This window comes from Canis lupus, chromosome 18 (assembly GCF_011100685.1).
Source record: "Canis lupus familiaris isolate Mischka breed German Shepherd chromosome 18, alternate assembly UU_Cfam_GSD_1.0, whole genome shotgun sequence".
NCBI lineage: Eukaryota > Metazoa > Chordata > Mammalia > Carnivora > Canidae > Canis > Canis lupus.
This window is the reverse complement of record NC_049239.1, coordinates 55,823,404-55,845,992: the sequence shown is the minus strand read 5'-3', so window position 1 is coordinate 55,845,992 and position 22,589 is coordinate 55,823,404. Positions and strand designations below refer to the sequence as shown.

At 54.1% G+C, this 22,589-nt stretch overlaps 1 protein-coding gene across 1 annotated transcript; it reads left to right on the top strand.

Moving 5' to 3' along the window:
- The first annotated feature begins 1,496 nt into the window (after positions 1–1,496).
- CD5 (CD5 molecule) lies at positions 1,497–21,889 on the top strand. Its single transcript, XM_038564416.1, is given in 12 exon segments — positions 1,497–1,707; positions 10,495–10,533; positions 12,903–13,147; positions 13,149–13,215; positions 13,648–13,710; positions 13,978–14,322; positions 16,319–16,612; positions 17,259–17,384; positions 18,103–18,156; positions 18,988–19,107; positions 19,646–19,737; positions 20,187–21,889. Coding segments are annotated over 11 exon segments (1,536 nt in total). The 5' UTR covers positions 1,497–1,613; the 3' UTR covers positions 19,735–19,737; positions 20,187–21,889.
- Positions 21,890–22,589: the final 700 nt, after the last annotated feature.

Genomic DNA, 22,589 nt, shown 5'->3' with positions numbered 1-22,589 from the left:
TTATCCAGGGGGGTCCTCAGCGTGTAAGCAGAGCATTGGCCCATCTCTGCATCCCTATGGTTAGCCTCGGGTGAAATTTTGTTGAATGAATGAATTAATTAATGGATAAAAAGACTGGGATTTTAGGGCGTGGGTGGCTCAGTTGATTAAGTGTCTGACTCTTGATTTCGGCTCAGGTCATGATCTCAGGGTTGTGGGATTGAGCCCTGTGTCGGGTTCCGTGCTGAGTGTGGAGCCTGTTTGAGATGCTCCAGCTCCCTCTGCCTCCTTCTGTTCCTCCCCCCATCCCCTGCCCCCACTCTTGCATGCATGTTTGCTCGCTCTCTCTCTTTAAAAAAAAGGAAAAGTCTGGGATTTCCAGAGTCTCAGGACAGGAGAGATGGACGTGAGGGCAGGGGGCAGGGCCTAGAGGGCTGGCTGATCTAAAGCAGCATCAGCTCTTGAGGAGGGGAAGGGGCCCTGAGAATCCCGTTTGAGGCGGTCAGCGGGTCCCAATTACAGCTGTCATGGGGGTCCGCAGTCTTTGATCTGGCCTCAATTCTTGCCTCTAGCGAGCAGATGCAAGCACCAGAAACTCCCCCAGGGGAGACAGGACGCCAGGGAAGGAGGGGCCCAGGAGCCAGAGCTGCTGAAGTGGGTGGGAAGGGTGTGGCTGGGAGGCTTTCACACCCACTCCGTGCTTCACACTGTTCACAGCCAACTATGTGCCTCTGAATCATTTCATGCCTCCTGGTGCAGCTCAGATCATGAGCAGCCCCAAGGAGCCTGGTCCTAGGTCTGCGCTGTCCTGGAGTGCAGAGGGGCTATGCCTGGCCCAGGCCTAGGGATACAGCCCCTCTCCTGGGCTAGGTCTCCGCCTGCTAATTCACAGAGACCCAGCCACCAGGCCTTTTCCTCACCAGGTCAGAGGTTGAAGCTATTGTCAGAGCAAAGCTGTACCAAGACCACACATGCGGACAAGGAAATCACACGTTCCAACGTGGAAATCATACACACATGCCGACGTGGAGATCACACACACCGACATAGAAATCACTCGTACTGACATGGGCACCACATCGGTCAACACAGAAATGACTCACACTCACACTCACACACAGCCTGACATGAGCCAAGCGTTCACAGAGGAGCCCTTGTCTGTGCTTGTTGGTAAAATCCCAATTCACCCCCGTGAAGGGGAGACGCGGGTTTCATCTGATTTTTCAACGCTATGCCTGTGGCAAGAACTGGGTGGCACCCTCACCTCCGGCTCTCACCTCCCTGCACAGCTCGGTGGGGGCCATTTCGGCAGGTCCCCCTGCCTGATGGCCTTGTCCCCGACCCCCTAGACCCCTCCGGCCCACCCGTGGGGCCGGGCCTTCTCCCTCCCAGCAGCTGGGGCCTGTCCTGGCGTCAGGTGGTGGTAGGGGTACTGCCCCGGCCCAGGAAGCCAGGGCTGCCATTCAAACTGGGGCAGATGGTTTTACCAGGAGGAAGTTGACGGTTCGACTTCAAACACAGGTGACGCAGGCCCTACACCGCCTGCTTCCCTGTCGTACCCTGCCCTCGCCTGCCCGCCCCACCCCCTCCTCCCCGAGAGGGAGACTCAGGACCAGACTCCTCTCACCCACGGGATGCCGAGCTTGCCAAGGCTGAGGCAGAAGGAGGCTGCGTCCATGGGGTTTCAGCAACCACCGCTGGCCGCCCTGTGCCTGCTGGGGGTGCTGGGTGAGTACTGGGCTACTGGGACTTGGGATGCAAGGGAAGAGAAGCCGGTTCTCGCCCCGGTCTGACACAGGCCTATATGTGACCTCTCTGGAGCATCAGGAAGGGTCGGGGCCACCCCACTGGTCCCTTCCATCCCTTTACCACCCCCCAGCTCTGCTTCTTTCTTGTACTGCGGAGGTCTTCCTGCACCTTCCAGGTGGGCCCCATGCTAAATCAGACTCTCAGCCTAGAAACCAAGTCATCCAGCTCCCCCCTCTAGCGCAAGCTTCCTCTGCCGTGCCCCCACCCGCAACGGCACTTGGAGCGTCTGGCCTTTACCTAGATGCGCCCAGGCGTACGTAGCTCACTGTCTCCTGGGCAGTTCTATGATGCTCTGAGCACACGGGGCCAAGGCACAGAGGGCTGCCTCTGAGAACGCAGCTGAGCATGAATCGGACACACACCTTGAGTCCACAGTCTCCAGCTCTGTCCCAGTGGAGCCCCAGGAGGCTGGCCAGCCAGGGTGGAGTGCACCCTGGGGCTGCTCTCACTCAGGGCCCAGATGAAGGGCTTCAGAACCAGGACTCCAAGGCTGTGCAGGAGCACCCGGGCCTCTGAGAAGGTGGCCGGGGTAAGGCCAGGGGTGGCTGAGCCTGGGGCCTCCTGTACACCGGAGGGGAGTTGGTAGAAGCTGGCGGTCTCCCCATTTATGATATGCAGAGGTGAACTGGATGAGGTCTGACCACCTCTCAAGGGCTTGGAGGGCACTGTGGGCAAGAGAGATGCCTGACCGAGGGAGAAGGAAGTGTTACGGCTTCCCAATTTTCAGGGAAAGGACCCAGGGGCTAGGACCTGCCTGCCTGTTCAGGGAGCCTCAGTCCCTCTTAGAGAGGCTGGTGTGTAGTGTGAGCAGATGTGAACGTGTGTATTTAAATATTTGTGTGTGTTTCCATGGGCCAGACATGTCTCCAAATGTAGGTTTACCTTCCGTCCGTGCATGTGATGATGGCACAGGTGCACACATGTTCACACAGCTCTTCTCACATGGACCCACGAGAGATACCAAATGCCGTCTGTCCCCAGGGCAGAGGCCTAGAGATAGGATCCTCCCAAGGAGCTGCGACCAGGGAGGCTGCCAGGCTCCCCGCCGAGAACGGGAATGGAGTCCTGTTCTCTGGGGCTCCCAAGTGAAGCCCATCATGGGACCAGTTTCCTGGCCAGATCCAGCAGCTGCCCTATCCCAGCAGAGCCCAGAGTCAGGGAGACTGGAAGGCAGCACCTTCCCCGGGGGGTTTGAGAACCATCTGGAAACCCAGGAGCTCATGCTTTCCGGTGTTTGTGTGAACTGGTAGATAGTGAATATTCTCACTGTTCGATGGATCACAGCTTACAAAGTACCTTTAAAAGCTACTTTCTTCTGTAAGCTTCACAACAGCTCATGAGGTTGGTGGGCCCATTGCCCCCATTTCATAGTCAGGGAAACTGAGTTCCAGAAGAGCCAAGAAGCAAAGCCCAGGGCACAGCAGCTAGTGAGCAGCAGGGCCAACTCCAGCCCGGCACTCCTGCTCTCATGGAGGCCCCCTGTACCCTAAAAATACAGACACGCCAAAGCCACTCCCACAAATAGAGAAATGGCTGCAGATCACAACTACCTCCTGCAGACATGTCCCCTCCAAGGGCAGGGTTGCTGAGGGCTGGGGACTCCTGGCTGGCCATCCAGATTGTGACTTGGGGACCTTTGGGGCACACAGATGCCCACGGCATGCCTGGGTGGTGTGACAGCTGGTCCCCTCTGTTGCTGCCCTCAACCCCAGCCTGCCTGGGGCTCACCTGGTTGGATCAATGGTGTGTGAAGACAGCCCTGAGGGTCAGGCCTGGCCACCAGGACTGCAGAAGCCAGCATTGGGGCAGGACAAAGTCACTGAGAGCATATGTCTCACAGAGATTTGTAAGGATTAAATGAATTGATGAATGTAGAGCTTTTAGCAGGAATGCTGGTTTAGAGCACATAGTAGGTGCTCAGTAAGCACGGATGGTCATAGTAGTTATTACTCTCATCATCACCAAGGTCAGAGTCCGGAGGGAACAAAGTGAGGTCGGACCTAGTAGAGAGTCTTGCCAGACGCCAGCCTGGCCATCGAATCTCCTCTCCCCAGCCCTCTTACACGGGTCACTCACACCTTCATTTATCCAACTACGAATATTTATGGAGCATCTGTTATATGCCCAATGCTTGTAAAGCATCTGGGATCATAGTAAACAAGACGGGAATCCTTACCCTAATGGAGGAAGCACCCGAAATAGTTACAAATTCCTAAGCATTGTGGTAAGTGCAGTGAAGAACACAAGAGCAGGTGGGACCCTGTGGCCAACTTCCCTGAGGAGCATGCCCAGTCCAGGGGCTGCGTAGGCAGGGAGGGCCTCTCGGAGGAAGTGACATCTCTTCTAAGACACAGATGCAGGAAAGAGCCAGCCAGGCAGGCAAAAGAGGGACGTGGTCCATAGGGGTTTGCAAGCGTACACGCAACAGGCAGGGCAGGCCCGAGAGGGGCTAGGCATCCACAGGAGGCAGAATTTTCCAGATTGGGGGTCATACTGTGTATGTACTATGTGTTCATCATGCGCCAATGAGGTCTTGGTAACACCCCCTAATCAAACACATTCCCATTCAATGAAACATGAATTCACACACTAAGAGAGACTCATTAAAGGCTGCAAATACCCTCCTGCCAAGTGTACTAGAAAAGACTTATGGTTTAGGGTATTAAGTTGCAGATGAGGGATTATGGCCCCGGGTCACTTCCTCCATAGACACTACCATCATCATCATCATCATCATCATCATCACCATGTCTGGTTCTCACAGGCCCCTGAAACACCCCTCTCCCCTGGGACACCATTGAGACACATGTGGTAGGGACAGGATAGAAAATCAGTGGTGGCTGGCAGAAGTGCAAAGGGTCCTGCGCCACCACAGATTCCCATGGAGACATCCAGAGTGAGCCCTTCCTTCCTTGGCCTCAAGTTCCCCTATCTGTACCCTGGGGTGAGCAGGCTCCAGGTTCTCCCAGTGGTAGATTCCCACAGGACCCTGTCAAGTCATGGAGATGGGGTTTCTTGTCCTGACTCTACCATCAGCAAACTGTGTGACCTTGGGCAAGTTGCTCAGCCTCTCTGAACCTCAGTTTGTTGATCTGAAAAGGAGCATAAGCATGGGCACTTCCTTAGGGTGCTGTGGGGGGAAACACCTTTGGGATATAGGAAGCTCCGAACAAAATGAAGGTCTTATCACTGTCACAGTGGAGATGCGTACGTGGCATTAAATACGTGCAAATAGCAGGCACCAGTGAGAGAGTGACGACAGTTTAGACTGTGACAGCTGTCCTGCCTGGGATCTGTTCATATCAACAGGTCAGTGCAGGGCCCGTGAGCAGGCTTAGAGGTCTGAATCTGCTGTTCCTTCTGTGGGTGCCAGTCCCCAGGCTTTTCCTGGCATAAACTCAGCGACTCTCTGCATGTTTTGCACACAAAAAGACTCCCGATCAGAAACCAATCACCTCATCTGGTATTCCGCCGAGAAACAGAATTGGGGGCCTCTGCCATCTTTGTTCTCCTAAAGCCTTGATACAGACTCAGGTTAGACACAGCTCCGTTTCAGGAAAGGGGGTTTCTGACCTTCTAATCAGCCTCTCATCAGAGGATGAAAGGAAGAAAAATCCAAAACGCCGCCCCCCCCCCCAAAAGGCAGTCCGACCTGTGGTGTTTGCTGTGAATTGATGAGATGTTTGCAGACTATTAGAGGGACTTGTTGTTTATGGAAAAGCTGGAACATCTGACTTCCAAACCTCACTAAGTCCATCCATTTCCTGATCTGGGAAACAGGGTGACAGCAGCCCCTTGCAGCAGGGCTATTGGGAGGATGGGGTCCAGGTCCCCTGTGCCGAGAGCTTGCCCTGGGGTCTGCATGAGGTAGGAGCATCACACATGTTCACTCTCACTGCTCCTATCAGACATGTCCCAGCCCCTCCCTGGGACCCTGCTGCCTTGTCTCCACTTCCCAGTACATGGTGGTTGCAAAGGCAGATGTTCACGGGCCCCAGGAGTGTCGGAGTGAGCCAGAGGCTGGCCAGCCTGGGCCAAGTCCTGGCTCTGCCGAGTACTGCAAAGTAGAACCACCAACACGAGTCCATAAACATTCTCCAGCAATTCCAAAACCCAAACAACGTCTGCAGATCTCTGGAAAGTGCCTTTGGTGCCGATCCTGACCTGAATGAACGGGCTGCTATTTATAATCCTGCACATCCCATATGGCATGAAAATTCATGTCTCTCGGCAGAAACCATCATGAGATTGAAGCTGGAGCTCTCCAGACACAAGGTGACAGCAAGGGGCCTCAGGGGTGCTAGCAAACCAGATCCCACAGGTTGCTGCATGGGAGCTCTTGGGGAGGTAGCCTGATGAGGCCCGAGGATCCTATTTTCCAAAAACATTTCACTCTTGGGATTTTTTTTTTAATTTTTATTTATTTACGATAGTCACAGAGAGAGAGAGAGAGAGAGGCAGAGACACAGGCAGAGGGAGAAGCAGGCTCCATGCACCGGGAGCCCGACGTGGGATTCGATCCCGGGTCTCCAGGATCGCGCCCTGGGCCAAAGGCAGGCGCCAAACCGCTGCGCCACCCAGGGATCCCGGGATTTTTTTTTTTTTAAGCCAAACAAAACACAAAGAAACCTAATTTTTAAAAGTTGACTGAAAAAAATTTTAAGCAGCATGCAGAGCCAATAAAACCCATCCACGGCCTGATGCAGCCAGCGCTATCACACAGAGAACCAAAGCGAGAATCACTGGGAATGTTGGGGACACAAGAGGACCAGGCGGGTAGGGACGAGGGTGCCTACCCTCTCTGGGTGCCTTCTGGAATGCACGGACTTCTCACAGAGATCCCGCCGGTGCAGGTAGGGTCAAAATGACTAAATTTCTGTAAATGGGGAGATGAAGAGCGAGGCCAGGAGAGTGAAGATGCCTTCTCACATTCTCGGGCTTTCTCGGCCCTGAACTCTTTCTGGGCTCGGCTCCGAGGGGAGGGGGCAGGGGAACGAGGAGCCTTTGGAGGATTCTCGTTCCTGGCCCCAGCTGCTAGGCTGCGATTGTGGATGGCAGGTTAGCAAAGGACACAATGCTTCATGGTCCCCTAGGGTCTCTGGGCCTCTGGTTGCGGATTCTGCAACCCGCTAGGCCTCGCTGCAGCCCCGGAGGGTCTCAGAGAGAACCTAAGTGTTATCTGCAGGGTTCCAGGGAAGGAGGCTCTTGGTCAGACCCCTGTGAGGAGAAGCTCAAAGAATGGAAATATGTCGTGGACAATGACAACCTAAACATATCTCTGGACAGACAGAACGAAGCACCTAGAAGGCTCTGAGGCAGTCACACGTCTCACTGTCCACTGGTCCCTGGCCCTTGACAGCCTCTGAGATACAGCAGGAAGAGCAGAGAAGCCTGGCCCAAGAGGAAGGTGAGGGATCGCGGGGTCTAACTTTCTCGTTTTACAGTTGAGGAAACCACATCCAGAGAGGGCGAGTGACTTGCCAGGACCATAGAGCAAGTTCACGGAAAAGTCTCCCCACAGCGTGTTTCACTAACCGAAGGAAATTCCAAGTTCATTCCTGTTCATCACATCTGCACACCATGAACGTGCAGTAAACTGGCAAAAGGAGGAGTGACAGATGGCTTGGCTTTGAGTCCCAGCCCCAGCAGCAACCTGCTGCTCAGCATGTTAGTTCATCTTTCTCCACTTCTTCATCTATAAAATGGAGATCAAAATAATAGTGCCTACTGGCGCACTTGGGTGGCTCTAACGGTTAAGGATCCAACTCTTGGTTTCTGCTCAGGTCATGATCTCAGGGTGGTGAGATCAAGCCCTGCATCAAGCTCCGTGCTCGGTGGGGAGTCTGCTTGAGGATTCTCTCCCCCTCTCCCTCTCCCTCTGCCCATCCCCTTGTTCGCACACACTCTCTCCTCCTCTGTCTCTGTCTCTCTAAAATAAATAATTTTTTTTAAAAAAACCCAATAGTGCCTACTTCATAGAGCAATGAAGTTTGAGAGAGTCAACATATACAAATGCCTGGGTAAATGTGAACTCTTAAAGTGTTGCCAGGGGGATCCCTGGGTGGCTCAGCGGTTTAGCACCTGCCTTCGGCCCAGGGCATGATCCTGGGGTCCCGGGATCGAGTCTCGCATCAGGCTCCCTGCATGGAGCCTGCTTCTCCCTCTGCCTGTGTCTCTGCCTCTCTTTATCTCTCTGTGTCTCTCATGAGTGAATAAATAAAATCTTTAAAAAAAAAAAAAGGCAGAGCCTGAGCTCTGTTTTATAAAAAAATAAAAAATTAAAAAAAATTAAAGTGTTGCCAGTGGTGATGATGGGGATGGTAAGGCTGATGGTGATGGTGGTGAGGCTGATAGTAATGGTGATGGTGGTATTGTTGTTGACGGTAATTTTGATCATGGTGGTGGTGATGGTTAGGCTGATGGAGGTAATGATGGTAGTAATGGTGATGGTGATGATGTGATGGTAGTGGTGGTGATGATACTGGTGGTACCGATGGTGACAATGATGGTAGTCACGGTGCCGGTGGTGCCGGTGATGGTGTTGTTAATAGTAATAGTGATCGTGATGATAGTGGTAGTGGTGATGATGGTGGTGATAGTGATGGTGGTGATGGTGACAGTGATGGTGATGGTGAAGGAGGGATGAGCCAGGAAATGCTGCTCCACTGAGGACATCAGGCACCCAGAGGGAGGCAAAGTGTGGGGATACCTAGATGCCCTTCCTCAACAGAGCATTTTGGGAATTTTACTTGGTTCTCCAGCTTGTTCAGTCTTTCCCAGAAACATTCTCTAAGGAGGGCCTGGGCCATCCTATGTGAGATCTACAAGAATGGTCTGGTCTGGTCCCTGCCTCCAGGGGCTCCAATGTCTGGAGACTCAAAAACCAGGGGGACAGGTTCTAGGCCGTGTTCATCTCTGCATCCCCAAACTTGGCACTGGGAGACACAAGCAGGCAGCAGAGAGCACAGGTTTGGAAGGCAGACTCACAGTTTGAATCCAGGCCTTGCCAGTTGCTGGCAGTGTCCCCCTGCACAGGGCATTCTCCTTCTCCCAACGTCTACACCATGAATATATGCAACTCACACCATGGAGCTGTGTGGAAGGTTAACAATGGAATCTATCAGGAGCCACCCTGAGTGCTGAGTACACAGCAGGTGCTCAATAACTGATAGCTGCTATCAATAATGAATTTTGACTATGGTGACTTGGGGGGATATGAAGGTCTTGCATGGGCCCTCTTCCCTGGCTCTCCAAGCATCTCAGGCTGGCAAAGCTCCCCCGTGGACCTGCCATCCTCCCCAGGCCTGCCCCAGGCCCAGCCAGCAACACAACAGCACCAGCAGCCCTGAGCACCAATGCCAGAACATCACAGTATGGCGCCAGCATTATTCCAGGGAGTCTTGACTGTGGGCACGTCCTCCTTTAAAATTCTACTACCAGCTCCAAAACACTCAGGCAAAAATAAGCTTTTTAAAGCACACCTATTTTCATTTTTTTTTTTTTTTAACACACAGCAACAATTTCTCAAAAGCAACTGAAATGGAGTCATTTCCCCTCTAAAGTAGTCACCCTGACTGTCCTGGCTGCCAATCGAGAAGCAAGCCCAGGAGTCATAAGGTGGAAATCAGAACATCTACTTCATGGCTGGCAAAGCTGAGCCGCAAACATGGGACGGGGCTCTGAAGCCACGCGAGCGTGCCACCCTGGCCCAGGCCCACCCAAATCCAGCGTCCTCCCCCAGCCACAGATGAGCCAGCCACAGGCCGCTCTGTGACAATCCCTTCAGTGAGCCAGCTTACCTCCCACTCTGGAGTCAGTCGGGGCTGGGAGGAGGCCGGACTTCTCAAAGGGCCCCCGTGGCTATTGAACAGGCCTGGGCAGGAGCCATGCTAGAGGGGAGGCCAGGTCCCCGACCCACCATTAACCGGGGCTGTGGTCTTGACTCCTTTGAGCCACCTGGCTGCACTGTCTTGGGCCAGCCCCTCCATCTCTGAGCTTCGACTTCTCCTCTGGAAGCTGAGCTATTTAAGATGAATTGCCCTCATTCTTATCCTGCCTTGGGGATAACTAGAAAGTAGCAGATGATGTCTGGGGTTCTCATGCTGGGTCATTTCTCCGGTTCTCTACAACTGTGAGGCTCAAACTTTTTCAGATTGAAAGCAGTGCTCACGACAGTTTTACACTGCAGCCAAATGCACAAAACCTCATAACCAACCGTGTATTCTGACATTCTCTATTCTGAGCCATTTCGTTTTGCAAAAAAAAAAAAAAAAATGTGATGGTTGCATTACCACATAATTTTTAAAAATCAGTGGCTGCAAAGCTATATATCACTGCAAAGGGAGAGCACGAGGAAATGTTGAGGTGGGCGGTGATGGAAATGTCACCTTGACTATGATGGTGATCACACAGATCTCCGCATGTGTTAACATTCATAGATCTGTGCACTAGAGGAAAATTCATGTTACTGATGCTCATTTAAAAAGTAAAGTTTTAAAACAGGGGAAAAATTGATAGTTGCAGCCCATTAAACTGGTTTCGTGACCCACCTGGGGGTTCTGATGTGTAGTGTGACATTCCCTACCCCTGAGCCCGACATTTGGGGGGATGCAGAAGAGGCACTGCTCAGGCTGTGGGTGGGTATGAGGCGGGATGGGGGGTAGGAGGGAGGCTCCACTTCCTGACCCTCTTTTCTCTTTTCTACAGTCACTTCCTGCCTCGGGGGGGCCCACTGGGAGGACTCAGGTAAGGAAGAGACAGACAGAGGTCTGGAGCAGAGGGTGGTGAGGGGACAGGACTGTGATTCCATCAGGCTGTAGGGGGACCTGCCAGAGTGAACTCCACCCCAGAGAGAGAGAGAGAGAGAGAGAGAGAGAAGAGAGCGTGAGCCCCAACACATGCAGACCCGCACATCCACATACTCGTATACACATTTAGACGCCTGTGCACTGGCAGATGCCCTGGATGGCCATAAAGCACCACCCGCATGCTCATTATCATGATAATTATTATTATGACCCACTCACCATGAACAGAAAACATAATGGCCCATAAATGCTCCCTGCAAAATCCTGTTTCCTACTTAGTCCCTGCCAGATCTTCCCGGTCAAATGCATTTGCAGCTGAGGCTACAGAGAGAGACTGCACGAGGTTGTAAAGTGTGCTGCACGTCCTCCCTTCACAGTTGGACTTTAAGAGGCTAGTGTTTCCCAAACAGGGCTTATGGGACATGTTGGATAAGAGGCAGACAACACCATCCCTCACTGGAGACTGATTGTGTGTACCAGCCTAGGAAAGCCTCTGAGAAGTCCTGCCGTGGAGAAATGTGTTTGATATTTCTTAATACAGCAGTTCCCAGACTCATTTCACCCCAGACTTCACTCTTTCACATTTCCTGAGATCACATCATGCTGAATGTTTTTTGGGAGAAATGTGGCTAGACAGTCTTATGAAGCATGCAGCCAGAAGGAGCCACAGGGGCCTTGGCGGGTCCTGTCCAGAATCTGGAAGCCTGCAGTGGCATCTTAGCTCTGAGCTCTAGCAAGTGACTTGTCCTCTCTGAGTCCCAATTTCTCCACCTATAAAATGGGGAGACCATCTGTTCTCTGGTGAGGATTCAGCGAGTCGGCTCACCGGAGGGAAAGCTACAGAACACTCTGCCAATGTCAGGTACTGGACAAGCCCTTTTTTTTTTTTTCCAATTTAAAGATTTTATTTATGTATTCATGAGAGACATAGAAAGAGGCAGAGACACAGGCCGAGGGAGAGGCAGGCTCCATGCAGGGAGCCCAGTGCAGGACTCGATCCCAGGACCCGGGATCACAACCTGAGCTGAAGGCAGACGCTCAACCACTGAGCCACCCAGTGGTGCCCCAACAACCCCTCTTTGTCTCAAACTGGTATAGTGACCTTGCCAAGCCCTAGCCCTGGGCTCTGATCCCCAAGCCCAGAAGAAAAAGTAGCCTGCCTAGAAGTTTCCAACCAGGGAAAACCTCCACCTCCCAATCACTTGGCAAAGCTTTTTACACGTAAAATCAATCAATCAATCAATTAATTAATTAATAAAATCTTGAATAGGTAATACAGTTGCCTGGCTTAAAATTTTAAAAATATAAAAAAACCCTACAATGATGAATCTCATTTCCATTTCTGTCTCTCATCTGCCCAGTGCTTTCTGCATCCTAACACCCCAGGTAACAACCACGTATATCCCTGTCTTGTCTCTCCTTCTGGAATCTCTGCAGATACAAATATATTTCCTTCTTTTTGACTTCATGGAGCTTTATAAAATCATACCAGTCCTACTCCTACCTATGATCCAACAATTCCACTCCTCAGTATTTTCCCGAGAGAAACGGAACACGTGCCCACACAGACAAACATCAGCTTGTGAATGTTCCACACAGCTTTGTTCACAGCAACCAAATGGTGGCGTAGCCACACAGTGAGACATTCCACAACAAAAAGGAAGCTGGTACATGCAATGATGCAGAGAAACCCCAAATGCCAAGGCGAGGGAGTCTGACGAGAAAAACAGAACAACAGAAACAAAAAAACACGCTGTGTGATTCCAGGTACATAACATTAGGGAGGAGGCAAAACTTCTCTCTAGCAACAGAAGCAGATGAGGCTGGATTCAGGGAAACCGACTGCACATGGGCATAAGTGAACTTTCCAGGGGATGGTGGTTCCAGAAAGGCATGCCTTTGTCACGTTCCACTGAACAAGGGCTCTTGCAATGAGTACACATGAGTAATGTTTCTGTGTCTAAATCCTACCTCAACAAAATTGATTTGAAAAGTCAGAAAGAAAAATAAAAACAGGCGACAGGCCCTATTTCTATGGAAGCAGAATCTGCATGAGTGGAGCAATCCTGCTGGACGGTAGGTGCTGAGCACCCCTTGCCTGCTGCTCTGAGTTCCCCTGGGCTCTGAGGTCTCAAGCCCCACCCTCTGGGGCCTGATTTTGGGGGGACCCCAAGAGTCAGGGAGCACAACGCTCACAGGAGCCAGGAAGGCAGCCCCTGGGGCAGAAGGTGGCCTGGCTGAGGGGGAACCTGACTGGGAAAGAAGAGGACTCTCCCCCCCCACACACACACCTCTTTGACCCCCCAGAGTTCCAGGTGAGACTGAAAGGCTCCAGCTCACGGTGCCAGGGCCAGCTGGAGGTCTGCATCGGGAAAAGTTGGTACACAGTGTCCAGCCGGAGCTGGAGCTGGAGCCAGAGCCCAAACCCCTGGGAGGAACTTAGGCTGGCCTTGAAGCTCTGCCGGAGGCTGGACTGTGGGGAGGCCTTGGCCATGGCCTACTTTCCTGCTTTCAACAGTCCCCAGAAACCGATCACCTGCCATGGACACGTGGGGGTCCTTTTCCAACTGCAACACCAGTGTGGCAAGCCAGAGCAACCCCCTGGGCCTGATCTGCCAGGGTGAGTAGCCAGCAGCCCCGGTGAGGCTGCCTGGGGCCTGGGATCTGAGGCTGCAGCAGGCAGGTACAGGGGCATTCCTGATTTATAACAAACCCCCCCCCCAAAAAAATACCTTGGTGGGGACCTGGGGTGGGGGGTGTTGGCACCTGTCTGGTGGGATCAAGAGGCCAAAAACCTGGTTCTGCCAATTGCTAACATTACTGTCTCCTCTTAACCTTCGTTTTACCGACAGTAAAATGGGCTGGTACTGCCCACCCTGCAGATTTAGAGACAGTGTGTAGGACAAGTGGCACTTAAATCATAAGTTCCAGGTCTTTCTCTAAACCGTCGGGTTTGGGCAGCCCTCCCCCAACCTGCATCCTTCCCACCCCCCCCATCTCCAGCCCCCTCCCAGGGCTCCTGCCCCTCCCTCACCAGAGTATCTCATTGCAGAGCCACCGAAGACAACACCTCCTCCCACGAGCCCCCCACCCACAACCACTCCAGAGCCCACAGGTAAGAGGATTCTGAGGTCCCTGGGGCCAGGGTGCTAGGTCTAGCAAATAAAAACACAGGATGCCCAGCTGCATTTGAACTTCAGGTAAACATGACGAGGTTTAGCAGAAGTATGCCCTATGCAGTATTTGGGAGCTCCCCACCCCCCACAGCTGTTGGCCAGTCTTTCATTCGTCTGTGTGTTGGAACCAGAGAGCCTGGAGCAAGGAGGACCCCATTGCCAGCCTGGCAGTACTCAGACCCGCTCCCCTCTTTCTCCCTCCACAGCTCCTCCCAGGCTGCAGCTGGTGGCCAGGCCTGGGGCCCTGCGGTGTGCTGGTGTGGTGGAGCTCTACTACGGCAGCCTGGGTGGTGCCATCAGCTATGAGGCACAGGACAGGACCCAGGACAGGACCCAGGACCTAGAGAACCGCATCTGTGCCGCCCTGCAGTGTGGTTCTTTCCTAAAGCTTCTGCCAGAGGCTGAGACAGCCAGGACACAAGATCCAGGGGAGAGCAAGCCCTTGCCAATTCGATGGAAGATCCAGAACAGGAGCTGTGCCTCCCTGGAGCAGTGCTTCAGAAAAGTATCGCCCTATGAGGGCAGCCAAGCTCTGGCCATTGTCTGTTCTGGTGAGTGAGACTCAGCGAGGACCCAAGAGGTGCCCCCAGATGATCAGTCAACACCTGTTCCTGGAAACCCCTGTGGGTAGCACAGGGCCCTGGGCACCATGCAGAGCAGAATGGGAGGGAAACAGAGGGCAGGATGGGGTGGGGGGAAGCTATACTCACGCAAAGTAACCCAGAACAAGCCCAGATGCACTGCCAGCTTGGCTGCGGCTCGGTGGGAGATCAACAGGACTTGCAGGATGAGGCAAGGTCTCCTTGTGGGTTTGGGGGAACAGAGGAGAGAAGGCTCTTTAGGTGGGAATTAGGACTTGTGCCAAGGATCAGAGCAGGTGGAGCACTTGGAGGGGACCAGCCTTGAAGGAGGGGAGTTTGCAAACCCCAGAGACAGAGGAGGCTGGAGCAATGGTAACAAGTGGGAGGTTGTCCCACCCTACCCCCTGCACAGCGGGCAGAGGGAGACCAGAGCAGGTCCCAGAGAGCTGCTTGCGGAGGCTCCTACACAAAGACAACAAAAAGACTGGTGAATCTGGTGTGGCTGAGGAGAGAAGACCAAGGAGGATGCTCTCGGGGACCCCCAAACCAGGATCCCTGGGGAAATGGAGGAGGAAGAGACTGCAGGTCAGAGTAAGGGAAGGGGTGGGTTCCCATCACCAGAAGGGTTCTAGTGGAGTCCAGACTATACGAAGTCCGACTTACCGAGCATTTCCTGGGTGACAGGGACCTTCCCAGGAGGGTCATTCATTTTCACAACAGCCTGAGGAGGTGGGCGCTATTATTATCCTCACTTTACAGATGAGGAAGCTGAGGCGCAGAGAGGTTACATTTCTTGCCCAATATCACAGAGCACTAGCTGGGATTTCTACTCAAGCCATGTCACCCCAGAGTCTGTGGTCCCAGCCTTGGCTACCCAAAGTGTGGTCCTAGACCAGCAGCACCAGCTACATGAGCTGCTTAGAAATGCAGATATAGTGGTCCAACCTAGACCTACTGAATCAGATGCGCATTTCAGCAAGGTCCTCGGGGTGTGTGTGCAAAGATCTAGGAAGCCTTGCCCTGGACCTCTGGGCTACCCCGCAAGCATACCACCCCCACTCCCTCTGCACCCCGCAACCACCCCCTAGCCCGGTGGACGCCAGGTATGAATTAGTGAAACACCACCTCCTCCAGGTAGGAGCGGCCCAGCGTCCCCCACCCAGGGTCTCTCTGGGCCTGATGGCCGGGTGGATAGTCTGGTTCTCAGACCCACTCGCCACTGCCCTCCTGCAGGCTACAACGTGCAAAATCAGACCCAAAAGGGCTCGCCTTTGAAATTCTTTTTCTAAGTAGAAAATTTACTAAGGCCTTTTAGATGGATGTTCTGGAAACTGGCCAAATGGGTGAGATCACAGCCCCCTCTAACCTGAGCACAGGTGGGCCTCAGCTGTGCACCCCAGGCCCCACCCTGGCAAGCAGAAATGGATTCAGTCTCTGTCAAACCGAGTCCTCTCGTGAAAGCCCACCCCTTGAGGCTGGGCAGCAGGAATCCTGGGTTCTGTCCCACCCCTGAAGTACCAGGACCCGGGGCAGGAGCTGTTTCCTGTCACTAGGCCTCAGTTTTTCCTTTCTGAAAAGCCCTCCCGCCTGGCCAGGGATGGTTCTCCAAGGTTAGAGGACCCAGGTGGAGCCTGTTTCTCACAGCTCTTCTTTCACTGTCACCTGTGCGGGGACTGAGTCCCTCCAGCGGCTGCCGTGAGCATTGCCCTCTCTCGGCATCTTCCCTGAGAGCACCCATGCTGTCACATCTCAGGATGGAGACGCCAGGGAAGGAGCTGGATGGGGGCAATGCCAGAAGATGCCAGAAGGAGGGAAGAACAGACAGGAAGGCGACCCCAGCTCCCCACGAGCTGGGCTCTGCCATGGCCCCCTGTTGGCCAGCGACACGGGGCCCCAGTAGCCAGGCCAGGGTAGGCTAGAGCTCCCCCAAACCTTTCACCTGCCCTCCACTGCTTCCCCTCTCCAGGTTTCCAGCCCAAGGTGCAGAGCCGCCTGGTGGGGGGCAGCGGCTTGTGTGAAGGCTCTGTGGAGGTGCGCCAGGGCAGGCAGTGGGAGGTCCTGTGCGACGTCCCTCGGGCAAAGGGCACGGCGCGGTGGGAGGAGGTGTGCCAGGAGCAGCGCTGCGGCAAACTCAACTCCTTCCGGGTGCTGGATGCCACCGAGAAAACCTCCCACGGGCTCTTCTGCCCTGAGGAGAAGCTGTCCCAGTGCCACCAGCTTCAAGAGAGAAAAACCTACTGCAGAAGGGTATTTGTCACATGTGAGTTGGCCACAGCCTACAGTGGGCAGAGGGCAGTGCTGGATTTTCCCTTCTAGGACCTCACCAGTGAGTGTGCTTCTGAAGGACAGGCTCCAGGCCTAGACAGAGGCTCGGAGTCCTAGAAAAGGTTGGAGAGGTGGCAAAGGGGGGTGGAGGGGGGCAATTGTGCTCAGACAACAATGAGCATGAACCATAAAGAGGAGATTGGTCATAATGGATAAGGAGCTTTCCTTCTGTCTTCTAGTCTTCCAGGATGGAAGCTAGAAGAGCAAGGGAGAACCGGTCATTGAATCACGCATAAAAGAGAGGAAATAGATGAATGGAGGGCTGAACGGGTGGACCGATGGGTGGATGGCTCTTAGCATACGATGGCAAGGTGATCACTTATAAGCAGCTGGCAAAGGGTAGAAAGTGAAATAGTTGATAACAAGAGTGGCCAGTGATAGCTGGAGGACAGTAGGAGACAGATGAATGGGTAGCAGAGAGTTCGAGAGACAGGTGGAGAGGCCAGTAGATAACTGCCTTCTGGCACATGCTGGTGAACTGCAAGGAGCAAGGGGTGGGGGGTGGGGGAGCCAGCGGCCTCCCTCTGAGCGGACAGTTCCCACTTCCCAGCCAGGATCCCCCTGACCTCTGCCTCCCCCAGGCCAGGACCCAAACCCGGCAGGCCTGGGCGCAGGCACCGTGATGAGCATCGTCCTGGCCCTTGTGCTCCTGGCAGTCCTGCTGGTCGTGTGCGGTCCTCACGCCTACAGGAAGCTGGTGAAGAAATGTAGGTGCGGGCGCCCCGAACCCCCTCACTTTCAAGCCCCTGTGGGGGGGGGTGTGCAGGAGAGCATCTGGGCTTCCCTACCCGGCCCACCCCTCTCCCGCCGGTGGGAACAGAGAGAGAAGCAGGAATACGGTGAGCGCTGATTGGCGCACACCTGCCCCCCCCCCCCCCCCAAGCCGAGGCTCCAGGTCTGGGTCCAGGCCCGGCTCCAACCCCAAGCGACTGCCTGCCGGGGCTGCTACTGAGCCGCTTCCTCCCTGAACCTCAGTTTCTTCATCTACCTGATGGGCGAGGGCGCGCCTTGTGAATGTAGGGGGCTGGTATCCTTGCCTTGCAGAGCTCGGAGCAAAATTATGCAGAGACTGGAAGTGAGATTAGAGAGGCCAAGAGAAGACCGGGAGGTGCACAGTGTCGCCCAGGTCCCTCCTGCCCTCCCAGGCTTAATTCTGGTTCTAAGGCCCCGTGGTTGTTTCTCCTGGACAAGCAGCCCCCTCAACACGCCCCTTCACCCTAGATGGGCCCAGTCACCCTCCTGAGCAAGTCAGAAAACTGAGATCCCGAAGGATTTCAGGGGGCAAAGTCCAGCAGTCTCTCCTTCAGCTGCGCCTGCTGCCTCCTGCCTCCCCCCCCACCTTCCCCCACACAAGTCTCCCCATCCTTCCCTCCCATGATCCCTGCCCAGCCTCTGCCTCATGTGCCTTTCCTGTCTGTCACCCAGTCCGCCAGAAGAAGCAGCGCCAGTGGATTGGCCCGACGGGAATGAACCAGAACAGTAAGTGTTGCGGAAGGCAAAGTCCTCCCTCAGCCCCAGCCAGTGTCCACAGGGGGTCAACGGCTCTCTGCTGACCACCTACGAAGCCAGCAGCTACTTTAGGCCTCTGATCTCCACCAAGTTCATCTAAGGTGGGACTGTGGTCAACAGGGGTCAGCAGGTGGTATTCCACCATCACATAGATTCAGAAATCAGTGAGGTAAGCAAAACGAGGCGCGGCTCTTTATTTCAGGACTTACTAGAACCGTATTGGGCATTTTTGCAAGAAAGGTTGTCCAAGCTCGTTTTCTCACGGAACAATTTTAAAAGGCCAATTTTAAAACATTTTGTAACAGCTAGCCCATCCCATACCCTCGTTCTTCATCCTCTGTCCCTCTAGCCACAGCCAGACCACCCTAACGGACAGAACCATGGCCCTTCTCCCACTCCATGTTCTTCCTTCCCTTTTGCAAATCAAGGTGTGCTGTGAAGTCTCTTTTACAATATAAAGCCCCTCAGCTCCAGGAGAGGAGGGACTGTATCTGGCCTATCACCTGTGTTCCAATCCCTGCCTAATAAATACCTGATGAATGACTAACTGACAGCTGAAGGCCCACCCTGCCAGATTGCTGGCCAAACCCAAGCTGCTCAGGAAGTCTGAGTCCCCGCAAGAATGCACCTGCTCAGGAAGAAAGGAGCAGAGGGATGCAGTGAGGAGGTGTGGGTGCCCTTGGCCTTCCCCCCATCCTACAATGGAAACAAGAAATCTCAATTCCGGGCCCCTGTTGGGGAGGAGGAGCAGAGGAAGACAGAGCAGCAAGGCTAATGACACCATCTCCTGCATTTGCTCAGTGTCTTTCCATCGCAACCACACGGCGACCGTCCGGTCCCAGGTTGAGAACCCTGCTGTCTCACATGTGGAGAATGAATACAGCCAGCCTCCCAGGAACTCCCACGTCTCTGCTTATGCAGGTAAGCAGCAGCCAGGCTTCCAGGGTCAAGGCAGGCCGGAGCACAGGCCACACCCAGACACAGGATGCCCAGGGGAGTGGGGGCTCTAACTGCCCTTTGACAGTGGTATGAAACAGATCCGGCCTTAACCGGCCTCAGCTTGTCCCCCCAGAGACCATGAGCCACTCAGCTAGAGAGAATATGCCGAGATGCCATTAAACCACAGCACTGCTGTGACCTAACAGGCCTGTTTCTCTGCAGGGCCTTGTGGGCCAGATGGTAAATGAGGCCCCTTGGATCCCTTGCAGACCTGCAGGAGGCCTGAATTGAATGTTCCCTGACTGGCACTAACAATTAAGCCCCCAGGGAGCCCAGAGTTCAGTATCATTAGTGAACACCGGCTGATTTTTATCAAAACAGATACAGGACTGTCAAGCCACCCACCAGCTCCTAAGCCCCTGTGATCCTCAGACCCCATGGGGCCCTGGGCTCTGAGGGGCTCTCTCTGTGCAGCCTGGTGGGGTAAGCCTGCTGCAAATGGCCTCTTTTCTTTCTGCAGCTCTGGAAGGGGCCCTGAATCGTGTTTCCACCCAGCCTGATAACTCCTCCGATAGTGACTACGATTTACACGGGGCTCAGAGACTGTGAAAGGTGAGTTGGGCTCCCTGGCCGGCCCCCTGGGATCCCGGAACAGCCCTACAGATAAGCCCTGGCCCCTCAATTCCTCACCTCTTGCCCGCCCTGCCCATCCAGAATGGGGGCATCTGTACATCTTAACTCTCATAGACAAAAAAATATATATATAAACATCCACTATATTGGTAATGGGGGCTAATTTGGCAATAGTAGCAGAAGGATGGTCAACCTGAACACCTCCTCCCAAACTCCATCTCAGAAGGCCGCCCAAAAGAGCCCCTGAGAATTTCCTGATGGACTCACACCCCTGTGGAGCTGCCAGCAGGAAGAGGTAGCCCCTGGCCCAGAGGGACAGCCTCTGTCCCTGTTATCAAACCGGGGGCTTGGGGCCTATCCTCACCTCCCTGAACCTTCTCTAGGGTGCAGGGTTTCCTCCTCTGACCTGTTTCCTTCTCTCCCCACAGAACCAGGTACCAAGCACAAAACATCAAGAGGCAGACCTGTTTCCTGAGACGACTCTGTATTTACTGCCTGGAAATAATTTCTGCCCCAGCTAGAACATGGACGCAGGCAAGGGTGCTTTCGGACATATCCTAAGTCCCTGGAGCTGTGGGCCGCCGGAACCTGGCCCAGTGAAAACCCCCAACACAGCTCGGCTGCCCTTCCGAGTTGAGCATAGCCCAGAAACAAGAATCCCCCAACCCTCAAAATCAGACATGTGGGGAGCAGCACCCGGAGGAATTGGTTCTGAGACTCTGACCCCAGTGAGGAAGGAGCTCCCCTCTGAGCCGGGATAGGGGAGTGCAGGGGAAACCGGTCCTCTATTGTATTTTTAATATGTTCTTTGTAAATAACACTTTTTCTACTTCCTGCGAACTAGAGGGCCTCCGCTCCTCAGTCGGGGGTCCAGCTTCTGGACCCTTCTGGGGATGCTGGCAAGCCCGAAACAGAGCCACTCAGCACAGCAGGCAGCCACTGCCTGACACAGGGCCCAAGCACCCTCCCTCTGTGGCCGCCCCTCAGCCCCTCACTCCAAGCCCTAACAGAGAGCACCAAATCTCTGGGACTGCTGGCTGCCAAGCCCCAAGGCACCATGCCACCCCAGGGCCCGTGAAGAAAGGGCCAAAGAAAGGACCTAGCAAATCCGAGGTGCGTGGGGGTTTGGTTTTGCACAGCACTTTAAAGTTCAAAGCCAAAGTGGTTTCAGCCAATCACAGTTAACTTCCGAGCCGAGAGGCAGAGAACAGGGCTGGACGTCCATGGAAGTTAAATCATTCATTCTCCCAATGGAAACTGTCTCTAGACACACACATTACCGTGTGATGCTGGGATGTCCTTAGTGAGGAAGGAAGGGTGAGTGAGTGGGGACATCTCACAGGAGCTTGAAGATCTGACCACCAGGTCAGCCCTTGGGCACCAGTTCCCTAAGAAGGCGTCTTGGGTCTGGGGCCTTCCTCCACATGATCTGCCACTGTCTCCACTGACAGCAACAGTTCTTCATGGCCCAAGCTACAGAAGCCAACCCAGGAAGAGCAATGGGGTGTTACTAGAAGGATATGGGGTAGGGGTGTTCATAGAATCAGGGGATCTGAGGACAGTAGCTTGCTAGAAGAGTCTGGTCAGCTCTCTGCCAATACCTTCCAACCAGGCCTCCTGTCCTCCCCTGCTTGGGACCCAGAGTCCCAGGAGAGCCCAGTGGCCAAACCCGAGTCTCGGATCTGCCCCAACCATGCTAGGGATCCAGAAACAGGGGCACCCAGTCCCCTTCCTACACTCGGCAGGGGTGAGGGGCTGCTCAAAAGGGAACTGAGAGGTGGCTTTCAGGGAGGGCCGTTGGGGAGCAAGAACTCCTGTCCCCTCAGAGGTCCTTCAAGCTGGACTAGGGATCAAGTTGACCTGAGACAGGTGAACAGGAGAAAATCAAATTGAATAGAAGTATGTACAGAGGATCCAAGCAGATGTGGAAACTGCAGAGACAGGCCCAGAGATCTCCAGGTCATTCTGAACTAAGAGGAAGGGGCAGGGCTCTGGGACTGCAAGGGGAAGGAATGCACTTCACAGAGCACTAGGAGGCGGGAGTGTTTGGTAATGAGATGTTTGCCCTGCCCTATAGATGGGTCACTCAGGTGCAAGTGATCTCTAGCAATAACACTTATTCTGGAAAGACCTCCAATATAGATTCTTCTGTGCAGTTAAAGGAGGGCAATGGTTTCTTGTGAGCCCTGAGCCTTGATTGCCTTTAGGTCAAAATAGTCCGTGAGCCAAAGTGGCGCATCTTGGGGAGGCATGCCCTCGGCCCCTACAGGGCAGAGGCGGTGAGGCACCCTATGTCTCTACCAGCACCTTTCTTGATAAAAGCTCTTTACTCCCTAGCTTGCCCACCAGGCATGACCCCAACACAACCATGGCCAATTTAACCCCCTCCCCCCAAAAAGGAGCTGCGTTGAGGGGTCTCTTTAGAAAGCTTTTCCCAGTGGTGGCAGGCCTGGGTGGTGCACTCCACAAAGGCCTGTTTGGTTAACAGTTGAATAGGAACCATCTTGGCCTTTCGTCAGGCTCTGGCCTTAGCAGGAAGGATTAGCCCACAAGGCCTGGGCCGCCTCCCTCACCACAGAGGATGCTGAGCTGTGGCCTGGGCCACCTCAGATTCAACCTCTTGCCTTATGGCCACCTGCCAGAGCAGAGTAGGGGCCGCCCCTTCACCAGGGAGGGGAGTGCTGTATGTCCCCCCCCACTCCACAACAGCCCATTTCCCTAAATTGTTACCTGCATGATCGGCCAGGGGATTGGGGGGCATGAGAGTGTGCAGCCTGACAGACTGATTCAAGCACATTCTCCTCCTTTTGTGTAAAGGAGACTGAGGCCCT